General features: G+C 31.6%; 3 protein-coding genes across 3 annotated transcripts; 1 reads left to right on the forward strand and 2 right to left on the reverse strand.

The window, feature by feature from the left end:
- The first annotated feature begins 929 nt into the window (after positions 1 to 929).
- On the forward strand, positions 930 to 1907 carry LOC102665665 (neural Wiskott-Aldrich syndrome protein). The gene has a single exon (XM_006601333.4). It carries the CDS (start codon positions 1097 to 1099, stop codon positions 1610 to 1612), a length of 516 nt encoding a protein of 171 aa, XP_006601396.1. The 5' UTR covers positions 930 to 1096; the 3' UTR covers positions 1613 to 1907.
- Positions 1908 to 10151: 8244 nt separating this feature from the next.
- On the reverse strand, positions 10152 to 11392 carry LOC100789636 (GATA transcription factor 16). Its single transcript, XM_003550478.5, has 3 exons — positions 10986 to 11392; positions 10756 to 10908; positions 10152 to 10655 (listed from the first exon to the last, which is right to left on the reverse strand). Exons 1-3 carry the CDS (start codon positions 11004 to 11006, stop codon positions 10407 to 10409), a joined length of 423 nt encoding a protein of 140 aa, XP_003550526.1. The 5' UTR covers positions 11007 to 11392; the 3' UTR covers positions 10152 to 10406.
- Positions 11393 to 18880: 7488 nt separating this feature from the next.
- On the reverse strand, positions 18881 to 23391 carry LOC100792804 (importin subunit alpha-2). Its single transcript, XM_003550482.5, has 11 exons — positions 22979 to 23391; positions 22704 to 22800; positions 22489 to 22580; positions 22265 to 22396; positions 21999 to 22184; positions 21754 to 21917; positions 21589 to 21667; positions 21183 to 21311; positions 19889 to 20016; positions 19412 to 19802; positions 18881 to 19298 (listed from the first exon to the last, which is right to left on the reverse strand). The coding sequence occupies exons 1-10, from the start codon at positions 23189 to 23191 to the stop codon at positions 19430 to 19432; spliced, it is 1593 nt and encodes a 530-aa protein (XP_003550530.1). The 5' UTR covers positions 23192 to 23391; the 3' UTR covers positions 18881 to 19298; positions 19412 to 19429.
- Positions 23392 to 23801: the final 410 nt, after the last annotated feature.

Consider the following 23801-nt stretch of genomic DNA (forward strand, 5'->3'; position numbering starts at 1 on the left):
TCAAGAGGTGAGAGTTGCCCCTCATTTATATATTCTAATTTGACTCTATCTCTAACCAATGTGAGACTTGGATGTTTCCCAACACTTAACCTAATGCTTTGTAGGTTGAACTTTGGGGCCTTGAATTGGGTATCCAAATGGCACACGACTTAGCTTTCCATACTGTCCTCTTTGAAATGCATTTCCAAATGGTCCACATTGGTCAGACTAGATCAAAACATCTCCAACCTATTAATGAAATTGTATTCGGTGTATGCTTTACATATTTCTTCTCTCCTATCATTGAGGTGTTGATATATGAAAATCACCTAAATGTTATTTGAACCTTCCAAGTATCCAACTAATAAAAAAATATATAGTTGCGATAAATATTTAGAGAATTTTGTAACTTATGTCTTACTTGGTTTCAATTAAATTGTTTTCAATGGAAGATATTTGAGGTTTATGCAACCAGCTAACCAACTGTTATGCTACTCAATACTCATGCATTATCTAAACTCCACAAATTGTGAAAATAAAATATTCTCAATACAAATAAAAGAAACAAAATTTGTCATGTTAGCTACCTAAAATGAAACACAAGTACAACTAACTCTAAGACGCCGTATGAAATAAAAGAATCAGAAGATTAGGGCGTAAGTGGTGGTAGAAGTAAAACAGTGGAAGCAAGTTATTTATTTTATTTACAAGTTAAGTTTAATCTAACCTCATACTGTACTTTGGTTCATATAATAACATAGCTCTAACAGTGCAAGTGTTCAATTCAAACATGTCTGCCCAACGTGCGAAAGCAAGACATGTCGGCCTCAACTTTTACAATAATAATAACAACTTAATTTTTATTTATTTTTCATCTGGTTTACGTTAACCAAAACCATTTATTAAGGTTTAACGGAAAAAAATGCAGATATATAAAGTAGGTGCGTTAGTGAAGAAAGATAAGAGAGTAGCATTCCTATTTCCTAGCTAGTGTATACTCCACAACAGTACACAGCTGACAGCACCCATTTAGTAAACGTGAGTAGTGACTACCAAAGTTTATCTTTCCATACTCCACTCCGTTCACTTTTTAGACTTTCTTCGCCGTTTGTGGAAGATGAGGTTGTGTCTGTGTTTAACGTTGTTGCTGGTTCTGGCTAGTGTGGCAATGGGAGAAGAAGATGCAGATCATAATAAGCACTCCCTAAAAGCCAAGTCACACGCGCAGATCCAGTGCACAATGTGTTCCTCTTGTAACAACCCTTGCAACCAAGTTCCATCTCCACCACCACCATCTCCTTCCTCCAACAACTGTCCTCCACCACCCTCTCCTCCTTCCTCCGGCGGCGGAGGCGAAGGAGCTCCGTACTATTACTCCCCGCCTCCACCCTCTCAGTATACCTACTCCTCACCACCTCCTCCCGCATCCACCGGCGGAGGAATGTACTACTACACTCCTCCCAGCAACAGAAACTACCCAAGACCGCCGCCGCCTAACCCGATTGTGCCGTATTTTCCGTTCTACTACTACAGCCCTCTGCCGCCCGGGTCCACTGCAGCTCCTCCGCCCTCCACGGCCTCCTCGATTCTCTGTGCACTTGCTTTCTCATCTTTTCTATTGTTGTTGCTTTGATAGTAAATGTAAGAAAAGAAAAAAAATGAAGGAAAATGGTAGGAATAACGGCGCATATTTGCAGATCTAGAGATTCTGAGGGAAATGAGAGGGAGGTAGAACTGTACAAGTGCACGTGAATTTCCCAATCTGCCCTGCACACGTGAACTGAAGTACCAGTATTATGTTTTCTCTCTGAATTTCTTGTGCCAATGTAGATTCATCTGCAATTTGTTAATAATTTTTATTTTTATGTACTATTAATACTAGTAAGTCGTATTTCGTTAGTATAAAAATAAAATAAATTACAAAGATTTATATTTTATTTCTTATTTATTTGCTTAGTAATAGCAGCATAATACTCTAGTACAGTAGTAGTAGTATAGTATAGCATTTCATGGTTAATTAAGCTGAGTCTTTAATTTGTTGATGACGTTTTAGACATGAACTGAGGCCTGTCTAGAGCTACTATTAATTTAACGGGAATTGAAGTGGTTGATGAAGATAATAATGATGGATGGATAGGATTGGGGTGAAAGAGAGAAAAGGGTGTGGATTTTCAAGTAAGGGGTTGATTGAATTGAATGGTGCCACCAACACGTCATTCTTTAATTTTTCATTACATCACCACCTCCTTCTTGGTTGAACCTTTTGGGTTTGTCTTGCTATGGTGCCAGAGTAAGGAGCGTTTGGTCATTCTACCTTGGCTCCGATTATGTCCACTAAGATCTACGGGGGCGGGAGCGTCTTAGAAATGAAGGGTTCTCTTTCAGTTCAGTACGTTCGTCAAAACTTAGACCGTAGCTTAAAGTTACGATTGTTTTTCTATCTTGCATTAATACTATAAGTTTGAATAAATGCTTACTATATATCCAATTCACCAATTTAGAAAAGGAAATGTAAAATTGAAGCCATCAGGTTATATACGTGTCTAAACAAATTGACATACGTTATCAAACAAAATATAAAGACCAGCTTGATCTCTTCCTGCAGGAGAATTTTGATATATAGTAGTATTAAATTAGAGATCAACAACAACAATATGCATGGTATTTAAATGAAGTGTAGCGCTATATAATTTAAAAGAGCGGCAGAATCTTGTCAGAATTTTTTTATATTTAATGATAAATAAATGGAACTGCTAAAATGATCACTCAAGTAAGATTCAATAATAATAATTCTAACAGAGTCTAAAAATATTACTATTATCGGGTTTTTTTCTAAATAAAATTATAATGTTGATCGCAGATAAGGGATGATGAAATTAAGCTTGATCGGATGCTCTAGGGACTAGTGTAGCAAATGTATCCAACCAAAATCAGGATCATAGGGTGTGTGTCAGAATGATCAGGAAGCTCCCATTTTCTGACATCACGATTCAAAGTTGACTTATGGACCAATCAAGCATTTTGGATTCCTTGACCAACATTTTAGGTCGTCATATAAAATTCTTTAGGCTGATACTGGGCGCCCCAATCATTTTTGTTCGGCCAACCATGGGCAAGGCACCCATTGTACTATTCTAATGTTCTTCACTCTTCAATGCGATAAAAATAAAAATAATAAATATTTTTCTGATTAAAATGAAAAGGATTTATATTTTATAATACAATTATAGATAGGTAAATAAAAGGATAAATTTATTATTTTGAAAACATTCTTTTCTAATTTTTTTCACCAGCAAAAAGAAAAATAAAATTGTAACCACCTAAATTTTTCCATAAGAAGTTATTGATAGACACATCTTTTTTTAAGAATATAAAATGTTCATCTTAATCCGATTTTTCCTAGAAATTAAAAATATTGGTCATGTTATTAAATCCTTTGTAATGCCTAATATGTCACGTACTTCAAAGTTAACATGACCAATATTGAAAATTATGTTTGTTTAACCTAATTTCTACTATTTTTCAAATTAAATGAGAAATAATATATACATGTTTTTTTTCCACCTGACTTTTCCATTTTGCTTTTTGTTTAATTTATTCACTGTGTAGTCACGGCTGTGCTGTGTCAATTTTTTTTTCTTTCTGTTTTTGGCATTGATCAAGACATGGTGCATCCAGCATTGCCATTTTGTGTCTGAATTTTAGGGCAATGTAATACTGTGTCATGTTCACAAGAAAACAAGCTTAGGGACAAAAATGTGTTGGCAGGAATTAGCTGGAAGTCACATTAGACCCCTTCTCTTCTCACACTGCAAATGCAATTGACATCCATATCCAAATTAAAGCCCCTCTACTCTCAATCAATCTTTCTCTTCTACGACTCTTCCCGGTGGAACTGAAACCCCGCCCCTAGCTACTATAGAATCGAGGCCCCTTTTTCTTTTTCCACTTTTCTCGACCTTCAGTTTTAAATTTCTTTCTTTTCTTTCAAAATATGCATTGTAATAATGATCTAACAAATAGCCAACATAAGATTTTTCATTTATTTTGAGAATGAATTTAAAACTTTAAATCAATTGAATTTATGGCTCTTTTGATATTTCCATATTTATATACGAACTTAGGACTAAGGAGAGAGCAAACAATCTTTTCATTACTTAAATTTGTGAACTCGGGTCACTCTTCTTTAATTACGTCCAGAATTTTGTTGCATTTTTGTGATTTCGTCTCTTCTTTTGTAATTCAACAATGACTTTATTTATCGTTTCTCACTCATTTTATACTATTCATTATTTCAGTTCTTTTTTAGGGAGGAGTGAGACATTAGGGCATGCTAAGACATGGGAAACTTGGGCACTAAATGGACACCCGGCCATAGACCCACATTGCACACAAACAAAATGGATATTTGGGTCACATTGTCGTGTCATTCTATTTTTAGTTATTATGAAGCCTTTTCCATTTCCTTCCTAATATTAGAAATCTTAAATTATTCATTTTGGGTACTTCTCGTAGCCATCCCATGTCAAAAGTCGGAAATTAAATCTCCGAACTTGATGAAAAGACTCAAATCATTTATGTCAAAGAACTTTTGGTAATTTATTTATATATTTACTAAAAAATGTTTTACATGAGACAATTAATTTTGATACTTATCATAAAACCAAATTAATACACACTTCATCCTCTAAAAAAATCAGCTTAAAAAATTCCCTTACTAAATAATTTGGGTAAAATTCATGCATTTTGATGATTAATAACAATAATTTCTATAGCATTAGAGCAATAATTTTGACATCCCATGTGTCCTCCCCCCTTCAAAGAAGACGAAAGAAGAAATACATAAATCATGACTAGTTTTGACATACCAAGAAATACAGTGTGACCTCATTCTTTTTTTTATATATATAATTTATCTTCTCCTTAGCAGAAGTAGTTGAAATAAATATATTTAATTAGAGAAAAACTCTTAAAGATTAAAGAAATTTTTTTATAAAAGAAAATAGGGGGAAATAGCTTTTATAAATTGCATACCTTGGATTTTTTAAATTTTAAAGGTGTTAGGTTACAGTTATTCAAAAAGTTCTACTTCAAAATAACTTTCAAATTACAAATAAAAAGAGAGGCTAAACATAATTTTGCATTTGAGTGACTTCAAACTATCATTCTCTCTCCGAAGCAAAAATAAAAAATAAAAATTGTTGCTTTTTCCATTTTTATACTTTAAAACTTGTGCAACCGCATAAAGAAACACGCACACATAGTCATCACATTCAATTATTGATAGTCGACAAGGAGTCAAGTATATATATATATATATATATATATATATATATATATATATATATATATATATATATATATATATATAATTTGTTTCCATGGTTTCTTCACATGTTGTCCAGTAGTTGTTAAAATTGTCAGCAAGAAATGAAAAGGGGCCAGGTCAGTAGCTTAGTGATATGCCGGCAATAAGAAACTTTGTTAAGGAATCTTGGTTAGATGACATATTTAAAGAGACAAGGAGGAAAAACTATTGCCAACGTAAAATTTATGGCCGACAGCATTCTTATGAATTGGGGCTGTAATCGGAACTTGAAATGCATGTAGTCATATACTTGCAAAAAATAGTTTACAAAAACACCATTTTATGAATTTATACTGCGCATTCATGCAGAAATAAGAGAACTCAATTTTTCCACTCCAAAAAGCGAAGAAACAGTAATAGCATTTGTTTATTAACGAGCAGGTGGATCATAAGTTATTTGAAGTTAATTAGAGAGGTATCAAATTCAAGTATCGGACGTACAACTATATGAAATAAATAAAAAAATCTTTATATATACAGGAATTTGTTCACACAACTCAAGTAAAAAAATTAGCTAATATTTTTATATGCATTTGATAATATATATATATATATATATATATATATATATATATATATATATATATATATATATATATATACTTATTTTTTTAACGATAAATATTAATCATCATTATATTTTTTTTAGTTTGAATATGTTAATAAACTATACCGTTCATATATCTTAGGATAATCTCCAGTTATATAACTTGCAAATCTCTTTGTCCACAGCTAATTTTCCTGCTCGCCAAGCCATGAGGATTCGATGCCAATACTCGACAGTATTAACACTTGGTACTAGAAAGCCTCCGGTATTTGACAATTATGATCAACACTATTTTTGCAGGAAAAGGCGCAATTCCTGAAGTTGAAAAGTAGCTGCACACGTGTTGGTATTTACTGAGAACATGACAGATTAATTGGAATTTCAATATAATGATAGTGCAAACACTAGTTATGTAGGGGGCTAGGGGCGAATAGGTTTTGGCTACTGAGAAAAATACTTCAAATTTGACATCCAAAATAGAGACTAAGGTTTCATTTAGCATTGCCTTCCTCATTAAATTTCTTATAATTTTATTTACAATTTAATGCAAGTTATTTTTAGTTTCATGCCTTATTTTTGCTTCCCTTTAGTCCTTTTGATTTCCTCGCATTTTATGTCCCCTTGAGCATATCCTAAAGCTTTCTGAATTAACTTATTTGTTTATTGTTATCTTCAGCATGTAGCTATAGAATTTGTATATGCTTTTACTTGCGCAACATTTGTTGTCTTTCGTACCTCAATTGTAATGCTTGTTTGCATTTCCATTCGTTGCATTTGAGTTCATTTGCATAATCCTTCATTTCATTTTTATGAATTTGAATCTAGTTGTTAGTTAATTTTACTCAGTAGTGATAAGACAGCCTTTTTATCTGTTTCACGAGAATAAGATTACTGATTTGTACTACGGCAACTTTGCTACAATAATCAGTGGGATCTTCCTCCAGGAGAAAGGTGAAAAATGACCAATGATGTGTTTCGGTTTATGTTCTACAGTGTATAGACACATGTACTGTATGGGATCAACTGCCGACCACCACGATCTCACATTGTCCTTAGTGGACAGCATGAACAGTTATGATCCTTAGCTAATAAGAGGAGAAGAACAAACAAAAGTGGATAAGGGACATTTCATTCAGTCTACACATATGAAGCATCCACTCATTTGAGTATCGGAATCACTTTTCAAGTCCTCACCTCACCACCGAAGAAGGACCTCGGACGTAGAGGAAAACGACTACTCACTAGTCCAAAAATTTAAAACCTGGTAAGAACAACACACAGACACTGTTCATACTCTATGCTGAAGCATAAAATGGCAATGAGTTGATATCATAGATGTGGGCTTGCGAGGATTGTATTGTGCCGAAGTTCAGAACCTCCAATTTAGCAACAAAATTAGAAATTTGTAGGTATTTTGAAATAATAGTTGAGTTATTGCTTTTGATTTTCTTTTAAACCAAGCAGTTATTAGCATATCGTATATGTATTTCGGCTAAATTAACACTTAAAAATCGTAGATATATTATTAAGAATTTAAGATCACTTCAGTTAGCGAGAGCATTATTGTGCTTATTTTAATGGAATCATTATGTCTGCAATTAAAGGAGTACATACATGTTACGTAGTAGTACATATTTACCTTGAGCAAATTTGAAGACAACCTCAAAAATTTTCCAACAATAATGGACTGTTAAGACAGCACCACGTTAGGTACGATGTTTCTGCTTCATATCTTAGTAATAGTTAAATAACTGCTACTTGCACAAATTGTATTTATACTTATTTTTTATATCCAATAACTTTTACACGCAAGGATGAGATACCAAGAAAAGAAAAGAATTGTGATAAAATGAGTAATAATAGAGAAATGGAGAAAAAATGAACATAGATCAATTATTATTATAAAAACTTTGGTCTTTGTATATAAATAGTATTATTCTAGACTGGGATTGGGAAGACACTAGATAGACAGCAGGAAGACCAAAACCAAATTCAATTATTGTATACAGTACCCTCAGAAAAGGATGGGGAAAAAAAGGTTCGTCCTTGTTGATTGCCTCACTTTATCCTAGCCCATGATTCTATAAATTCTTTACCACATCTACAGAGGATGCATATACGGCTTTGTGTAGATCTTTTTTTCTTTTTTACTTCCTTGTATTTATTTATATTATTATGAATTTGTTTATTTGGTTTGGTTTCACTCATGGTCACTACATAATTTATTTCAAAAGCACACCTAGAAAAGTAATGTTATATTATATAAATTGCCCTTTTCATCCAATTAAAAAAGGAGAGCACTTAAGCAGCACTCTGATTCTCAGTTAGGTTGTCCCTATTTAAGTATAAATTGTCATATTAAACCCTTTTTTCATATTGAACCCACCCAAATATAATTGCCTATTAAATTATTTATGGTCGAACTTTTTGTCATTCAAAACTAGCCATTGTATTCAACATAGGAAAACAAATTGAATAATGAATGGAAATGCTTGAATTTCAATAGTGGCAACATAAAAAAAGGTGACTCAACTATGACATTTGGCAAGCATTATGCACATTAGTGTTCTTGGTTATCAAGAAATTTCAGAGTTGATTTGGCAATAATACTTGGTTATACTTATTATCTTCTAATAGCTTAATTACTTTATGTCAACAAAAAAAAAAAACTTAATTACTTTTTATTGTTACGCTATGATTTCGCGCTTACTTCAGGATGGTTTCTGTCTTTCTCAGTTTACGCATAATGCTGAAATCATTGTGCCAGATTTTGAACCACATGAAAATAAAAAACACAAAAAACAAGCGAAAGACAAGAAGACCAGAAATCAGATTGTATTGTAATAAGAGCCGCAAAACTAAGTCAAAGAAACTGATAGCAAATCAAGATTGTGATATGAGATACATTATCATTTGATTAATAAATGAAAAACTCGACCAATATTGGCAGTTCTTTCCTACCTTTATTTAATTTGTTGTCCAGACTCCAGGATATTGAACAATATTGAAAATGACACCTTTAGTAGTTCACATTAAAGGAAATAGTCAATCCTGACTAAGACATAGTAAATCACGTAAATATATATTTGATTTCAACCTGAATTATAAAACTTAAAATGTAGTCATATACATGTAAAAAATATTTCAAATACAAACATCTCTTTATGATTTTATACTACGCATTCACGTAGCTAAAAAGGAGGGCTCAGTTGTTCTACTCCAAAAAGTGAAGAAATAATAATTGTAGTTGTACGTTACTCCACTTAAGTATATAGATGTAGATTAGATTTTGCAAATTCAATTTTATTTCAAAGTGTAGTAATTTATGGTGGTTGAATAGTAAAAACAATACTAATTATAAACAAAATGAGCACTACTGTTTTTGTTTGGTTTAATTTGTAAAAAATTCTATCTACATGTGATTTTCTAGCACAGAAAAGGCAACAAAATATTGTGTGCTCCATTAGGATTCTTGTCATAACATAAAAAAGGATTTACAGACAATCACACGTGAGAAATACAAGCGAAAACTATATATAATGGTAACAAGTTAGTGAAAAGGAATTGGCATTTAAAAGTGCATAAATCTAATCTAATTTTAGAATAATCAACCCTTGTTTATAATACTTAATTGGTAAATTAATTAAAATATACAAGTGGTGCTTCTCTGTCCAAAAAAGATATTTGGCGCTTGGACTTTGGAAGATTGCCTTGCTTCAAATCTGACCAGGCAGGACCGCAAGGGTGAAACACAGTCCTAATTAGTGATTCCTAAATGGCATTCTTTTCTAGAGTCAAACTAGCGGGAACTATGAATTTCATGTTCCCTCCCTCTTTCAAATTTCTTTCCCTTTTTCCCCCAATTGCCACCCCTTCAACTTTTTCCCAAAAATTCAACAACTTACCCAATTCATTCAATCCACCTCTCAAAACACTAAATAATTCGACTTGACTTACACTTCACACATTCATTTATTTGCATAATAATTTGAACACAACAGAAGACCCCGCTTTAAAATTTTGGTAAGCAAATAAATAAAACGCTCGAATTTCATTTCATCAGATCATAGATCATCATAGATCCCAGCTCAGCATTTGATCATCGGAGGTTAAAAACTAGTCATAGATAAAAGATTCGAATTTAGGTCATTAGCGAGACATTTTGTTGTTGTTAAAAATTGTTCGTTCTACGGCGCCGACATACCTCAGTCTATAGTAAGAAGAAAACAAAATGTTGAAACAAGGCACAACTGAGAATGAAAAATAGAGGACTAACTACATTACCAAAATTGGACTTGAATAATTTCTCATTTTCTTACAACTGTTGTTGACATCCAACCCACACACTCATTCAACAGAGAAAAAAAAAAACTAAACATATACACTTTGGGAAAGGGTTAGGGGAAGGAACATCCTAAAACAAAATCTAGAATTCTCCTCAATAATTGTTCATCTAGAACTAGAATAATGATAATAATAATAATAATAATTAAAATGATTGATTAATTTGGTTCAGGCATAAACGGATCCATAAGAGAGCGACATCAACAACACCGCAGCTTTCTCTTCCTCTCCTAGCTTCTTCCAATGCGATCGGTGCAACAACACTTCCCTCCCCAACGCGCCACCGCCAATTCCGCCAATTCCGCCGCCTCCGCCGGTCCTCTTTCCTTTCCTTCCGTCCTCGGTGCTCCCCTTGTTGATTCCCAGGATCGCTCTCTTCTTCTTCCTGCTTCTGATCCCGCACGCGTTGCACAGAGACTGCAAGAAAATGATAAGCAATTAGCAGAGTGAGATCAAGGGTTGGCTTAAAGCCACGTGGCGCGATCTGAGAAATGGAGATGAGAGTGAGAGTACTGACCTTAGGTCCTGCAGGACCACCCCTCCAGAGAGGGGTCTTGGTGGTGCCGCAATCGGCGCAGGTTTTCTTCTGCTCATTGTTGCTGCTCGGACTGTTCCCTGAGGAAGGAGCGTTAGGGTTTGAGTTTGAGTCCTCAACTTCAACCTCCGATCCCTGAAAAACACAACCTGAATTAGTGAAACAAACCCTAATTAGAAATCATGAAACGATAAGAGAAGGCTAGCACTCACTTTTCCAGTTGGATCCACCATTCTGATCTCCGAGATCTGAGATTCGATTCCCAGAAGCTGATTTGAATTGATTCCGCGGAATCAGAGCGAGAGAAGAAGCAGAAGCATGCAGAGAGTAAGAGAGTGAGTGAGTGGGGTGAGAGAGAGAGAGAGTGAGAAGGAAAGAGGGGAAGAGAGAGAAGTTTATAGAGAGAGAGAGAGAGAAGGGGGGAATCAAAACGACGACACTCGCAACGCAGACACACGCGCGCACAGCCGCAGCAGACCTTTATAAATGGGACGCCAAAACCCTAACTCAACATTACTGCAATTACCCTAATTTCCTTCCCTCCCCGCTCCATTTCCACTTCACCCGCCAAAACCCACTAAAATCAACAAAAACGCGCCATCTCTTTTCCTCTAAACTTTTCTTAATTCGAATCATTATTGCCATTCTTAATTATTATGAATTCTGTTTCCAAGTGTAATTATTTGGTACCCCAAAGGTTGAATCGGAGAATTAGTAATCCTTTACAAAAATAAAAATGAGACAATTAGTAATAATCATTATGACAGGTATGCACTAATTTGGTGTAGTTTTCCTTCAATTTCTAGTGTACCTACAAAATAATTGAATAAGACTTGATATAATATATAAATAAAATTATATTATATTAATTTTTTTCATTGTATATAAATTTTAATATTGAAGATAACACAAAACAAATTTGTTTTCATTGTATACAAACTATTTAGTTTTTTTATATATATATTAAATTCTCATGATTCAACCTTTAAAATTAAATTATTTTTTTTGTATATATTAAATTCTCATTATTCAACCTTTAAAATTAAAATTTTTTATTGAATGGATCAAATTTATAATTTTTATAAAGTGATAGTGCAGCTCCAGTTCCAAATAAGAAACTTACCCTTCAACATACTTCATTCAATTAACCTTTAACAACAAGACAACAACTAACATTCCGCTCATTTTCCTATCTTACTAGATTAAAAAACTCGGAACAACAAATATTATGATGATGATTTTGAAAAATAATAATGGCGATAATGATGTGTGAGAGCTAGTTTTGCTGTCACGTGTTCTTGTATAAATTAAAGAAAGGAAACTTTTAGCAATTAAGAGAATAATAATGGTTCTACTTTGTTGCTGCTTGTCCCCAAAGCATGTGAATTCCTGCTCCTCTTCTTCACCCACAATTTCTATCTTTGGTTTCGTATTCTATTTGTTCATTTCCTAATTAAACATGTGAATTCCTCCTCTTCACTCACAATTGTTGACTGAAAAGAACCACAGGATAGGTAGTACTCCATCAAGAACCTTGCACTGATTGTATTTATTGAAGCACTTGATTTTCAAGTTACTGAAACTAAAACAAGGTTATATATATATATATACTAAAGTTTTTAGAATCATTGAAAGAAAAGTTTAGCTTGACAACAACCGTTGATTTTATTTAATTAAGTAATCTTTACTTTAACATTTTTTAACCATCGGATTAAAACTTTAATTCACAACAATTGTTGATATAATTTAATGTGGTGTAAAAATAATGGAATTTTTTTTTTTAATATTTACTATTATTATAATTATAATATTTTATATATTTATTAAATAGAAATAGAGAAAACAAATAAAATAATAAATAATATAATATCAATTTAAAAATAAAAAAAATCTATTTTAAACATTTTAGAACCATTAGATTTATTTTATTAATTATCCAATTGTGATTGATTTAAACGCTTGAGAATTTTAGAACCATTCAATTTTTTTTATTAATTTAACAATTGATTTGATTCAATGTAATTTTAAATAAAATATTTTAGAACAATTACATTTTTTTTATAATCTTACAACTCCCATTGATTTCGTGTTATATTTTATAAATAATAATAATAATTAGTATTATTATTGTTTTTATTTATAATATATTATTAGTTAAGATATGAATATAATTAATTATAAATATGGATGATAAAAATATATATATAGACATGCATGATAATTTATTATTTAATTTTTATATTAAAATATTAATGTAAAACAAAATTATATAATAAATAAAATGTTACTACTTAATATTAAAATTAATATTTAATTTAACATTCAAGATTTGAATAAATTTAAATTAAAACGTTATTAAATTATATCCTTCATAATTAATTTTTAATGAAATTAAATATGACTGCGTTTCTTTATATATTTATTAAATACAATAAGTAAAAACTAATAAAATAAAAATATAACGTAGTCAAATAAATTTATAATGTCTTAAAATAAAAAACATGTATCCCTGTATATAATCACTTCATATATATATATATATATATATATATAATTATTTTTAAAACTATATTTTTAGTTATTATTTAAGGATAATGAAAAACTTATTATAACTTACAGTATTTTAGCTTTTATCCATTTATTTTTTCAATTAATAACTTATAATTCATGTCTTATATTTATAAGTAATGGTTACCGTTTATAGACTATAATTTGATTGTAAAAGAAATAGTTATAGATAACAGTAGTATGATTTTTAGTTTTTCTTCATTTAATGCTTTTTATATCTATTAATTTTATATTAATAATAATCATATTGCCTTTTGTAACATTGGACATTAAATTGGTAGATTGTCTTTCTCTATATAAACTTGAACTAAGTCCTAAAAGAATAAGTATTTTAGTCTCTTTTATTTTCATTTGATTGGTTTTTGATTCCTTTTTTATTTCTTATAATAATCTCTTATTATTTCTCTTTTGATAAGCACTTTCGTTCTGTTTATTTTTAATTTCTGTTAATATTGGATATTATAATGACATCATGATATCATCTCTGAATTTATAGTTGAACAAAATAACGAAAATAACTAGTAAGCAAATGCATATTTTTTTTAATCCTATAGCATAATAGAGATAAAGTTGTTGTTATGTCACGTATTAGACGGTAGGGAGCAAGTCATGAAAACTATTCGTGGAAAAGGTAGCGAATAACATAAGAGATAGTCTCCGGAGAATTGTATTGTAAGTTGATACTATTGTTGTTGTTACATGAAGGGTGGATTAAAATATCTTATTATGTTGAGAGAATATAAGAATATAAGCATATTTGATATGTATCCTATGAGTTTTGTATTACTTGTACCGAGTTGTATATTTTATGCAATAAGATTTTGATTTTGTGGTTGCAATTGTAGTCTGTTTATTGACCCGAATTGTCTTATTCACTAGTTTTATTATTAATAATATAATTTTGGGTTTTAAAAAAATAGTTGAACGGGGAAAGGGAAAATAATACATGTTAATGTCTAATATTCATAATATTAAAAAAATAATATAATTCATACTTTATCTTCAACTTATAATATTTTTTATTTAACAGAAAAAAGAACCTATTGTTACAACTTTATCCTTATTCATTAGCTATCTATTTTTTATATATTTTTTATAATTACACTTCAAATAATTTAATGAATTTTATATAGTTAAATTATTCCATTAATTTTAAATTAAAATAATAATAAATAATAATAACAATAATATTTTTTAATAACACCAAACTAAAAGACATCACTAATAGTAAACATGATGAAAAAAATTATTTTTACAAGAAATTTTAAAATAATTTATATTTTAAAAATAAATATATTAAAATAATTATTTATAAACATACAAAAATTAAGTATATGTTAATATAATATCAACACTTGGAAAACTAACACTTAAATTTGGATAATTATATATTATTCATTCATTTACATTTAAAAATTATATTTTTCATATAGGTACTGCATAGCTATTATTATTTAGGAAAAAACAAAACATAATAAATCTCAATAGCCTTTAATTTTTAAGATACAATTTGTTTAAATAAAATATAATTAATCATCTTTCTCAATTCTAATGAAATTGTATTTTTAAATTTATTAAATAATTTAAAAACTAATATTTATATTTATATGAATATACATATATTTTAAAAAATGAAAAATAAAATATTTTAAATAAGCCCGTGCATCACATAGGTTTAAAATCTATTATTTGTGATTTTTTTTTTCAAAAAAAAAAAAGAAAACCGATTGAAACAAAAATATATCTCATAACCTAATTCATAGGGTAAAGATGTCTATATTGACGAGTTTTGCACGTTTGAAAGATAAAAGTAGTGAACACTCCATCCACATGCAACATTATGGTAAGTGAAGCATAATTAAGGATCTATTCGTGTTAAATACATATTATTGTTTTATATGTGTTTTTTTTCTTTTATTAACTAATGTATCTAACAACTTTATGTTTGTTTTATCCATTTCAAATTAGTTATAGACCTATTTCTATTATCTAGGCATGTGTCTTTCAGGATTTACTTGGATTTGTTACTACCAATGACTAAGTTGTAACTAAACTACACAAGTAACGTGCAGTCAATTAGTTACAAGACTAGTGTATAATTATAATTAATGAATTTTCCTTTGCCTTTACACCAATGATTCATTTCTAATTTATTAGTTTGATTGAAATGACATGCAAGATTATGAAAAATAAAACATAATTAAGAACTTGATTGTGATTAAATACATATGATTGTGATTAACATATCTAAGGAGTTTATGTTTATCCGTTCTCTCTATTTTAAATATTAGTTATAAATCCGATTTTGTTAGTATTTGGTGGTGTGTCTCTCAAGATTTATTTTTCGTTTGTTCATGTAAAAGGCTAAGTTGTAATTGAATTATGCAAGTAACTTGTAATCAATTGTTAGTATTTGTTGTCTACTTATTAACATATCTAATGAATTTATGTTTGTCCGTTCTTTCCATTTCAAATATTAGTTAAAGACATATTTTTAGTAATATATGATATTTTGCCTTTAAAGGTTTATTTTTGTTTATTTTCATCAAAAGATAAGTTGTAACTGACAAGTGAAACATAATTAAGGACTTATTTGTGCATTAAATATATACTTTTTTTTTGTTGTTGTTTATTGATTAACATATCTAATAGCTTTATGTTGTGCCTTCGATATTTATTTTTGTTTATTCTCGTCAAAGAATAAGTTCTAATTGAATTACACAAGTAACATCTAATCAATTACAAAACTAATGAAAACTATAATCCCTAGATTTTCCCTTGTCTTACCATTGGTGATTGATTTCCAATTGATTAGTTTGATTGTAATGATATGCAAGATTATGGCAAGTGAAACATAATTAAGGACTTGTTTGTGCATTAAATATATACTATCTTTTTTTTTTGTTGTTCTTTATTGATTAACATATCTAAGAGCTCTATGTTTTTTCATTTTTTCCATTTCAAATATCAGTTTTTTTATAAGATTTCAAATATTAGTTAAAGACTTGTTTCTAATAATATTTGATGTTGTAACTTTCAAGATTTATTTTTGTTTATCCTGGCCAAAGGCTAAGGAATCACACAAGTAACATGTAATCACTTAGTTACAAGATTAATGAAAACTATAATCGATCAGTTTTTTCTTGTCCTATCATGGGTGATTGATTTACAATTGATTAGTTTGATTGTAATAAAACATGGTCAAACATGTAATAATTAAATATGTCATAACTTTTTAAACTTTAGTATAAATAGTATTTTTCTTATAATTTAATTGTTTACTTTCATTATCTTTTTCACTCACGGATTAAGAAGGACTTCACCTTTTTTCTTTTTATTTTGTTTATCCAATCAATACATGTAAAAATAACATCATTATTCTTATTTTTCTACGAAAGTGAAGTTCATACGTATTTTTCTTTAAAAAACGAAATGAGGTTTTAAGAAAATATCTTCAGTTTTTTTTTCAAAGCAAAAGAAGGAAACATTTTCAATTAATCACATCTTTGAATCGTCCTGAACACCAAGATCACAAATTAGTGAATTTTGACAAAGGAAATTGCAAATCACATAATGTAAAGAGAAAGGACGTTCTGCCATGCACATTGCACAACGCAAGTTGAACTTGCGATGAAGCACAGATAGAAACCTGTCAGTAGTTAGATAAGAAATAAACAAAAGTTTATTATGCAACATCAATAATTTTATTTCATTAGTTAAGGTTGACCGCATAAATTATATGAGACCATAAAACTCGATTAAAAATCAAATACATAAAAATGTTAATAACCATGATTTTTTTTGTTTTTTTATATAAAAAAAAACACTAGACAAAATGAGGAGTAAAAGCGAATGCTAGCAATGCCTTTCGGGTTCTAAAGGATGACATGTAGGCTATAGCTTCTTCTGGGACCACTCATAGTGAAGTACTGATCATACTCATTTTTTTTTATTCTAACAAGTTTCACTTACGCGGCATGAATTATCAACTGGCAATGAAATCGCCTATTTATGGATATTTTTAATTATGGGTCCAACCAATATACACGTACTGATTTCGAATCTATAGTTCACTAAAGATATCAATATCTTAAATTTTTTGATAAAACTAATATTTTCTTCCTTAAGTAATCGGTATAAATAATAAGCAGGGGATGGAAAATGCATAGCGGGTTGGATATTCTACGCCTTATTTTAAACAAATTACTATTTTTTATAAATACTCAGTAGATAGATATCCATACTAAAAGACTTAATAGATCTCGTATTAATTTCTTTTTAATAAAAGAAATAATATATGAAAAATTACAGATTGAAACAAGATTGTGAATTTTTTAAAATAAGAGAGTCAAATTTGCAAAAAAAAAAAAACAGAGAATCGAAATCATGGATTAAAAACTATAAAGAAATTAAAATTATAATTTAGTCTTAATATTATATAGGTCAAATATTTAATTTCCGCTTTTATTAAAAAAATATGGGTCAAATATTTTATTTTCATGAGATTTTAAAAAATCTTATCTTCTTTTTTAACTTTGTAAAACACAATTTATTTTACACTTTATAGGCATAAAACGTTTGTGAAAAATAAGATAAAAAATTTAAAATACAACGCTTTTTATATAAAAATTAGAGACCGTCAAATTTTTTTCAAATCTGACAAATTAAAATATTTATCACATAAAATATTCAACCCATTTAATCTAAAAAATTACATAGAAATTTTACTCCTAATTTTATCATGCGGTTCTAACACCTTTACATGTGATTTTATTCCATGCATCATCAGGGACTTTTGATGTTGAAGTAAGGTCATGCTCTATTCCCCCTCACCTGCTCCTTTTTCCATTTGGACAAGTTAATGCTAAGAGTTTAACTTACGCTGCCTAAGATACTCTTAAATTTTTACTGTTGATGTTGAAGTAAGGTCATGCTATATAGTCTATTCCACCTGCCACGCACCTTTCTCCATTTGGACAAGTTATTAGAAATGTTGCCTGACACACAAAGAAGGAATGACTTGTTAAAAAAAAAAAAGAAGAGAAATGACCCTCTGCCAGGGCCAAGTTATTAGAAAGAAAAAATGCTTTGCCAGGAATGCCGATCCTCGCATATTGGTCTCGTTAAAAGCGAAAGCAATAATACTTTGACTTTTGCATGACATCATGCAAAACAAAAGGCAGAATAAAACACCCAACCAAAATTAATTTTAGTAAAATTAACAATAAATGACATTTAAATTAAAGTATGTTTTTGATTGAAAAGTTAAATGACTATTTTCTAACTTCAAAATAACGAGGACACTTACTTGACGTGTCCCAGTTCAATTGACCAGGCATATGGGTATAAGTAATGGGCATCGTGGGGAAAGTTGGTTTGGCAATATATAACTCATGTTTTTGTAACTTTCTCTTTGATCATACTTTTGTATTTTAAAAAAATAAAAAATGAATATCAGCCAAAGCCTAACATATGCAGTGGCCAATGCGTTGCGGGTGAAATAATCAAGTAGCAAAAGCTTCAAAATGACGCACAAAAATAGCACTAATTCTTCGATTGGAATTTGGAATAGACCATAAAATTGGTTTGGAAATGATATATTTACCCAAATCAAATACTGACCCAATAAATCATACCAATAAAACTAGGACTCAAATAAAAAACAGCACTCAAAGCCGCATTAAAGAAAAAAACCCCTCGCCATATACCCGTGTCCCTGCCACTGCAACATATACAACCTTCCACCAGCTTTATGTATTTTAAGTACAACAAACACGGCTGAAAAGATCATTATGCTGCTGTTGAATCCACCAGTCCCTTCTTACTTGGACTTGGTAGCGTAGACTGACCCTCCCCGGCACCTCATGAACCACGAAGGACACAAGGTGCAATAACTGACCCTCCAGACTTTATCCCAACGCCCACCCGGCATAAACCCTACTTCGTCCAACAAGTCCCTACAATTATCCAAACCAAATGATTTAGAAATAACGCTGGGGCTTTTTATACAAGATGAGCCAAAAGCATGATTATATGATTTATGACCTGAAAAGACATGTAAAGCATTTACCTTCTCAGGAAAATATCTTCAGCTGAAGTTGAATCCACCAGATGGGACTGGAAGCTCATTGTTTCCGAAATTGAAACCAGGTTGAGCACCATCTCCTGAAGGTAGTGTCTCATCTTCTTCTTCCAACCAATATGTTTCAAGAATTTTAACAGCCTTTTCATATATTTCATTGTTGTCATGACTCTGTAGGTTTTCAATCTTCTCCAATCCCTCAGCATCATCTATCATCTGTGCATACTCGTTAACATCTCCAGTGTTACCTAGGCTCTTCTCAGCTTCTCCAACCTTCAGAATATTCTCTAGGCCTTCTAAACAGACAGTAACAATTCTTGGGTCTGGGCAAACAAGAAGATCACAAAGAGGCTTTATGCAACCCTGACTCACCAAGTACCTTGAAACAGCATAAGATGAGTGAATACCACAAATTCATAAAAAGTGTGCATTATAAAGAACAACCAATCAGAGGAAATAACATACTTGATCTGCTCATGAATTCCACCAGATGTAGCATTTGAGATTGCCCAAGCAGCTTCCTTTTTAATGTCAAATTCCGCATTTTGAAGAAGATTGACAAGGGGTGCAACCAGACCAGCTTCAATAACAGTCTACAGATATAGAATGCATAAGTTTTTCTAACAAACAAAAAGGAAAAATCTTACACTTTGCATTAATATGAATAAGGTTGTCAATTCATGATTCAAATCGTGAATCAAAAGGCTTATTTTTTTTTTTATTTGTGAATAGTAAGATTCATGATGACCAATAATTAAGACTCATGTATAGCTAACAAAGTCATACAAAAGCACCAATTCATTATTCATGATCATGATCAATAGAGATAGACTTAAATCCGAGACCATTTTAACATTAAGAAACATATGAAAATATCAATAGGTAAAAAAAGGAATATCAATATCTTTTTCTTTTTTTGTGACTCATTTTTCACCCAAAATACAAAACAGCAACATCAAAGAGGAGAGACAAGTATAAAAACATCAAAATAAAGGCAGGGGACCACTGACCAGAAGGACCTCCAATAATGAATACAATAAAATAGGATGCAGAAGCACTGTGCAGTGTGGGGAGAGACAGAAAATAGAGAAAATAGAGCTAGGGTTTCTTTCTAAATTAATTCGTGTGGGTCATCTTAGAAGGTTTAGGTTGATTATTTCCCTCTCCCTTTTGCCACAATTATTTTAAAAAAGAAAGAATAAGATTATTTCAGAAACAAGTCATGCACAATCTGACCCAAATACATGTGCTACCCAGTCGAGAACTGAACCATTGAGCACCGTGTGAGATGCAGAAATGTGTCCCAGTTCAGGAACCATTGAGCACCCAACATGACTCACCTACTTATCTGTATCACTGAAACTGAGAATCACGTCAAACCAAATTCTTGCAATTCTGATAACATGAACACACACACAAAGCCCTGCTTCCAATAGGTCAAAAACAAAGTTCAATGTCAAAGAGCATTATATTCAATAGACTCCACTTTTTTCCTTGGGGGGGGGGGGGACTAAATCAATCATTCGGTCTGGCATATCAAAGGACAAACTAAATCTTGGTTACGATTCCACCATATCTTCACCTTAACTATTTATTGTCCATAATGGCAGAAGCATAAGCAAATATACAATAACAAGCCACAATCAAATGTTCTCAACAAATCAATTCAGTTTAACATGTATGCAGATTCAAGACAACAAAACTACCAAAAACAAAACCTATAAAAACATACAGTGACAATTGGGATTTGCTGGCTTACCTGTATCTGTTCTTTATTTCCAGCAGTAATGTTTGATATAGTCCAACAAGCTTCTTTCTTAATGCTTTTTTTATGATTATTTGTCAACAGGTTCAAAAGGCAGGGGAGTGCACCATGATTGATAATACACTAATGGAACAAAAAAAAAAAGTTCACCAGAATTAGGAGATTCTTAGGATAATGATGCATATGCACAGAACAGAAGGATAGAGGAAAAGAAAACACAATGAAGCAGACAATCTGAATTCCTATTGTAGAGGCAAGGACTATTATACTAACTTTTCAACAAACTTAAGTTGAATAAGAAAATACGTGGAACAACTGGGACAGAAAATGAAGATTGAAAACTGCTTCTGTTCCTTCCAATAATATCAAGAAATTACTACAACTGTGGACAATTCATTACCTGAGTCTGCATATCATCTCCAGTCACAATATTTCCCACTGTACGAAGAGCAGGAATCAGCACTGAGGGAGATGGGTGTCTGAAAAGCATGCATACAAAGTTAAGACAGTTAACAATTAAAACAACAGAATCTATTTCAATAGGTATAGCAGAACTAATACTCACATGAGAAGCTGCACCAATCTGGCACATACACCTGCCTCAATAACTGCTTGGATTTTGTCATTTGTGCCATCAGAGAGATATGATAATGCCCAGCAAGCATCTGTCAAAACTTCTTCATCATTGGAAAAAACCAAACGCTCGAGTGCTGGAAGTGCCGGTCTCACCTGTCAATTAAATATTAGCAATAAGAATACGCCAAAAGACACTGTCTCGCAAGTTTAATGAACCAATTTAAGAGATATTACCTGCTCAAACGGAGGCTGTGGCTTACCCCTGCAAAAGTTAGATAATGTCCATGTGGCATTTCTCAGCATTGAAAGTTTTGCATGCTCATTCAACTGGGCCAACAGTGGGACGAGGGCACCTTGGCTGAGCACTAGATCTCTACACCTAGGGGAGTCACCAGCAACATTTCCCAAAGCCCACACTGCCTGGAATTTCAGAGAATTAATTTTCAGTTCAGTAAAATTAAAAAGTTGTACAGCTACAGATGCATTCAAACATAACATACCTGCTCCCGAACATCATCACTAGGTGAACTAAGTAGCTTGACAAATATAGGAACTGCCCCATGATCAATTACCACCTTAGTGTTCTCAGAAGTCCCAGATGCAATGTTTGTGAGAGCCCACGCAGCCTCAAACTAAACAAACAAACAACAAGTGACATAAATTACTAATGAATATCCACCACAAGGAAAAACAAATAAGATGAAAAGAAAAAAGGCATTCAAACCTGAAGTTGAGGGAAATCCTCTCTAACAAGAAACTCAACAAAACGTGGAACAACACCAGCTTGAATAACTTCCTCAATCGGAGGGCTCCGTTCTATAGAAAGAAAAAAAAATCAATAACCGCATCAACACGGAGAATCGAAGCAACATATGGGATTCAAAAAATAGCAATTAGAAATCAGAATCACATTATTGGTTATTCAGAAATCACAGTTACCAATCGAAAGCAGCTTGCGAAATTGCGTAGTGGCTTCAAGTTGAATACTATTATCATCCGACCAAACTCCAGCAACCATGGCAGGAAGACTCTCCAGCTGCAACAACAGACACGGATAACCATTAAAAAAAACGTTCCTAAAACTAACCACCATCACAGTAACTAACATCCAAAACCCTATCAAACCATGCGATCGAACCCTAATACAATGAAAGCAGAGGAAAAAAATGTGAAGAGAATGGAATAGGAATTAAGAAGAAGAAACGAGAATGTACCTTCTTGTCGACGGTGGAGTTCTGAAGAGGAGCGGGAAACTGTTGCTGAGCTTGGAGGCCTTCACGACGCTTCTTGAGCAAACTCTCTTCGCGCTTGCTCTTGCGGATCTCGACCATGTTGTCCTCTCTTCTCCGGCGGCCCTCGTCGGCGTCGACGGCGACCTTGTAACGGTTGCGGCGAATCTCGGTTCTGGCATTTGGCCTGAGCGACATGGTTTGGTTTCGTTGGAGATCGATAAAAGCAGAAGGAAGGAAGGAAGAATGGGAATTCGAAAAACCCTAGCTAGGAGCTGAGTTTGGATTGGATGGTTACTTAGCTTTATGTAATGTGGGGGTTTGGTTTGGATCTTGGATCTCAACCTTCGCGCTCGCTCGATGCGGGTTATGGATCCAAGCGATGGGACGGGTCCTCAACAATAAATCACAATATGCAACCCTATGTTTTTAAACTTTTAAACTTTCAACGGTCATTTCATTCAACCAGTAAATTATTTATTTCTGATTTGCATGTCACTAAATTATGAATACAATATGTACATTTTTAATATCGATTTCGTGGCCACACTAATTAGGAAATCAATAATCAATAAATAAAAACAAAAAAAAACTTTGATTTTTGTTAACTGCTAGCATACTAGAATTTTTCTTTTGTTGAATACTAGTATATTTCTATAAAATAATATATCAAATAAATACTATAAAATTATAAAAATTAAGTTAGACAAAATTTTAAATTAATATTAAAAATAGAGCACACAATATATACAGAAAGGAATTTTTTTTATAATAAATGCATTAAAGGATTGTTTTTACACTATCAAAT

Source organism: Glycine max, chromosome 17 (assembly GCF_000004515.6).
Source record: "Glycine max cultivar Williams 82 chromosome 17, Glycine_max_v4.0, whole genome shotgun sequence".
NCBI lineage: Eukaryota > Viridiplantae > Streptophyta > Magnoliopsida > Fabales > Fabaceae > Glycine > Glycine max.

What these genes read in the sequence shown, in the direction of transcription:
- LOC102665665 (XM_006601333.4), top strand. Translation starts at nt 1,097, where the DNA reads ATGAGGTTGTGTCTGTGTTTAACGTTGTTGCTGGTTCTGGCTAGTGTG.
- LOC100789636 (XM_003550478.5), bottom strand. Translation starts at nt 11,006, where the DNA reads ATGGTGGATCCAACTGGAAAA. An exon ending in TGGTGGATCCAACTGGAAAA is followed by an intron (nt 10,909 to 10,985) that starts GTGAGTGCTAGC and finishes TGTGTTTTTCAG; the next exon opens with GGATCGGAGGTTGAAGTTGA. An exon ending in GTGGTCCTGCAGGACCTAAG is followed by an intron (nt 10,656 to 10,755) that starts GTCAGTACTCTC and finishes ATTTTCTTGCAG; the next exon opens with TCTCTGTGCAACGCGTGCGG.
- LOC100792804 (XM_003550482.5), bottom strand. Translation starts at nt 23,191, where the DNA reads ATGTCGCTCAGGCCAAATGCCAGAACCGAGATTCGCCGCAACCGTTAC. An exon ending in AGGATTTCCCTCAACTTCAG is followed by an intron (nt 22,397 to 22,488) that starts GTTTGAATGCCT and finishes TTGTTTGTTTAG; the next exon opens with TTTGAGGCTGCGTGGGCTCT. An exon ending in AGATTGGTGCAGCTTCTCAT is followed by an intron (nt 21,668 to 21,753) that starts GTGAGTATTAGT and finishes CATGCTTTTCAG; the next exon opens with ACACCCATCTCCCTCAGTGC.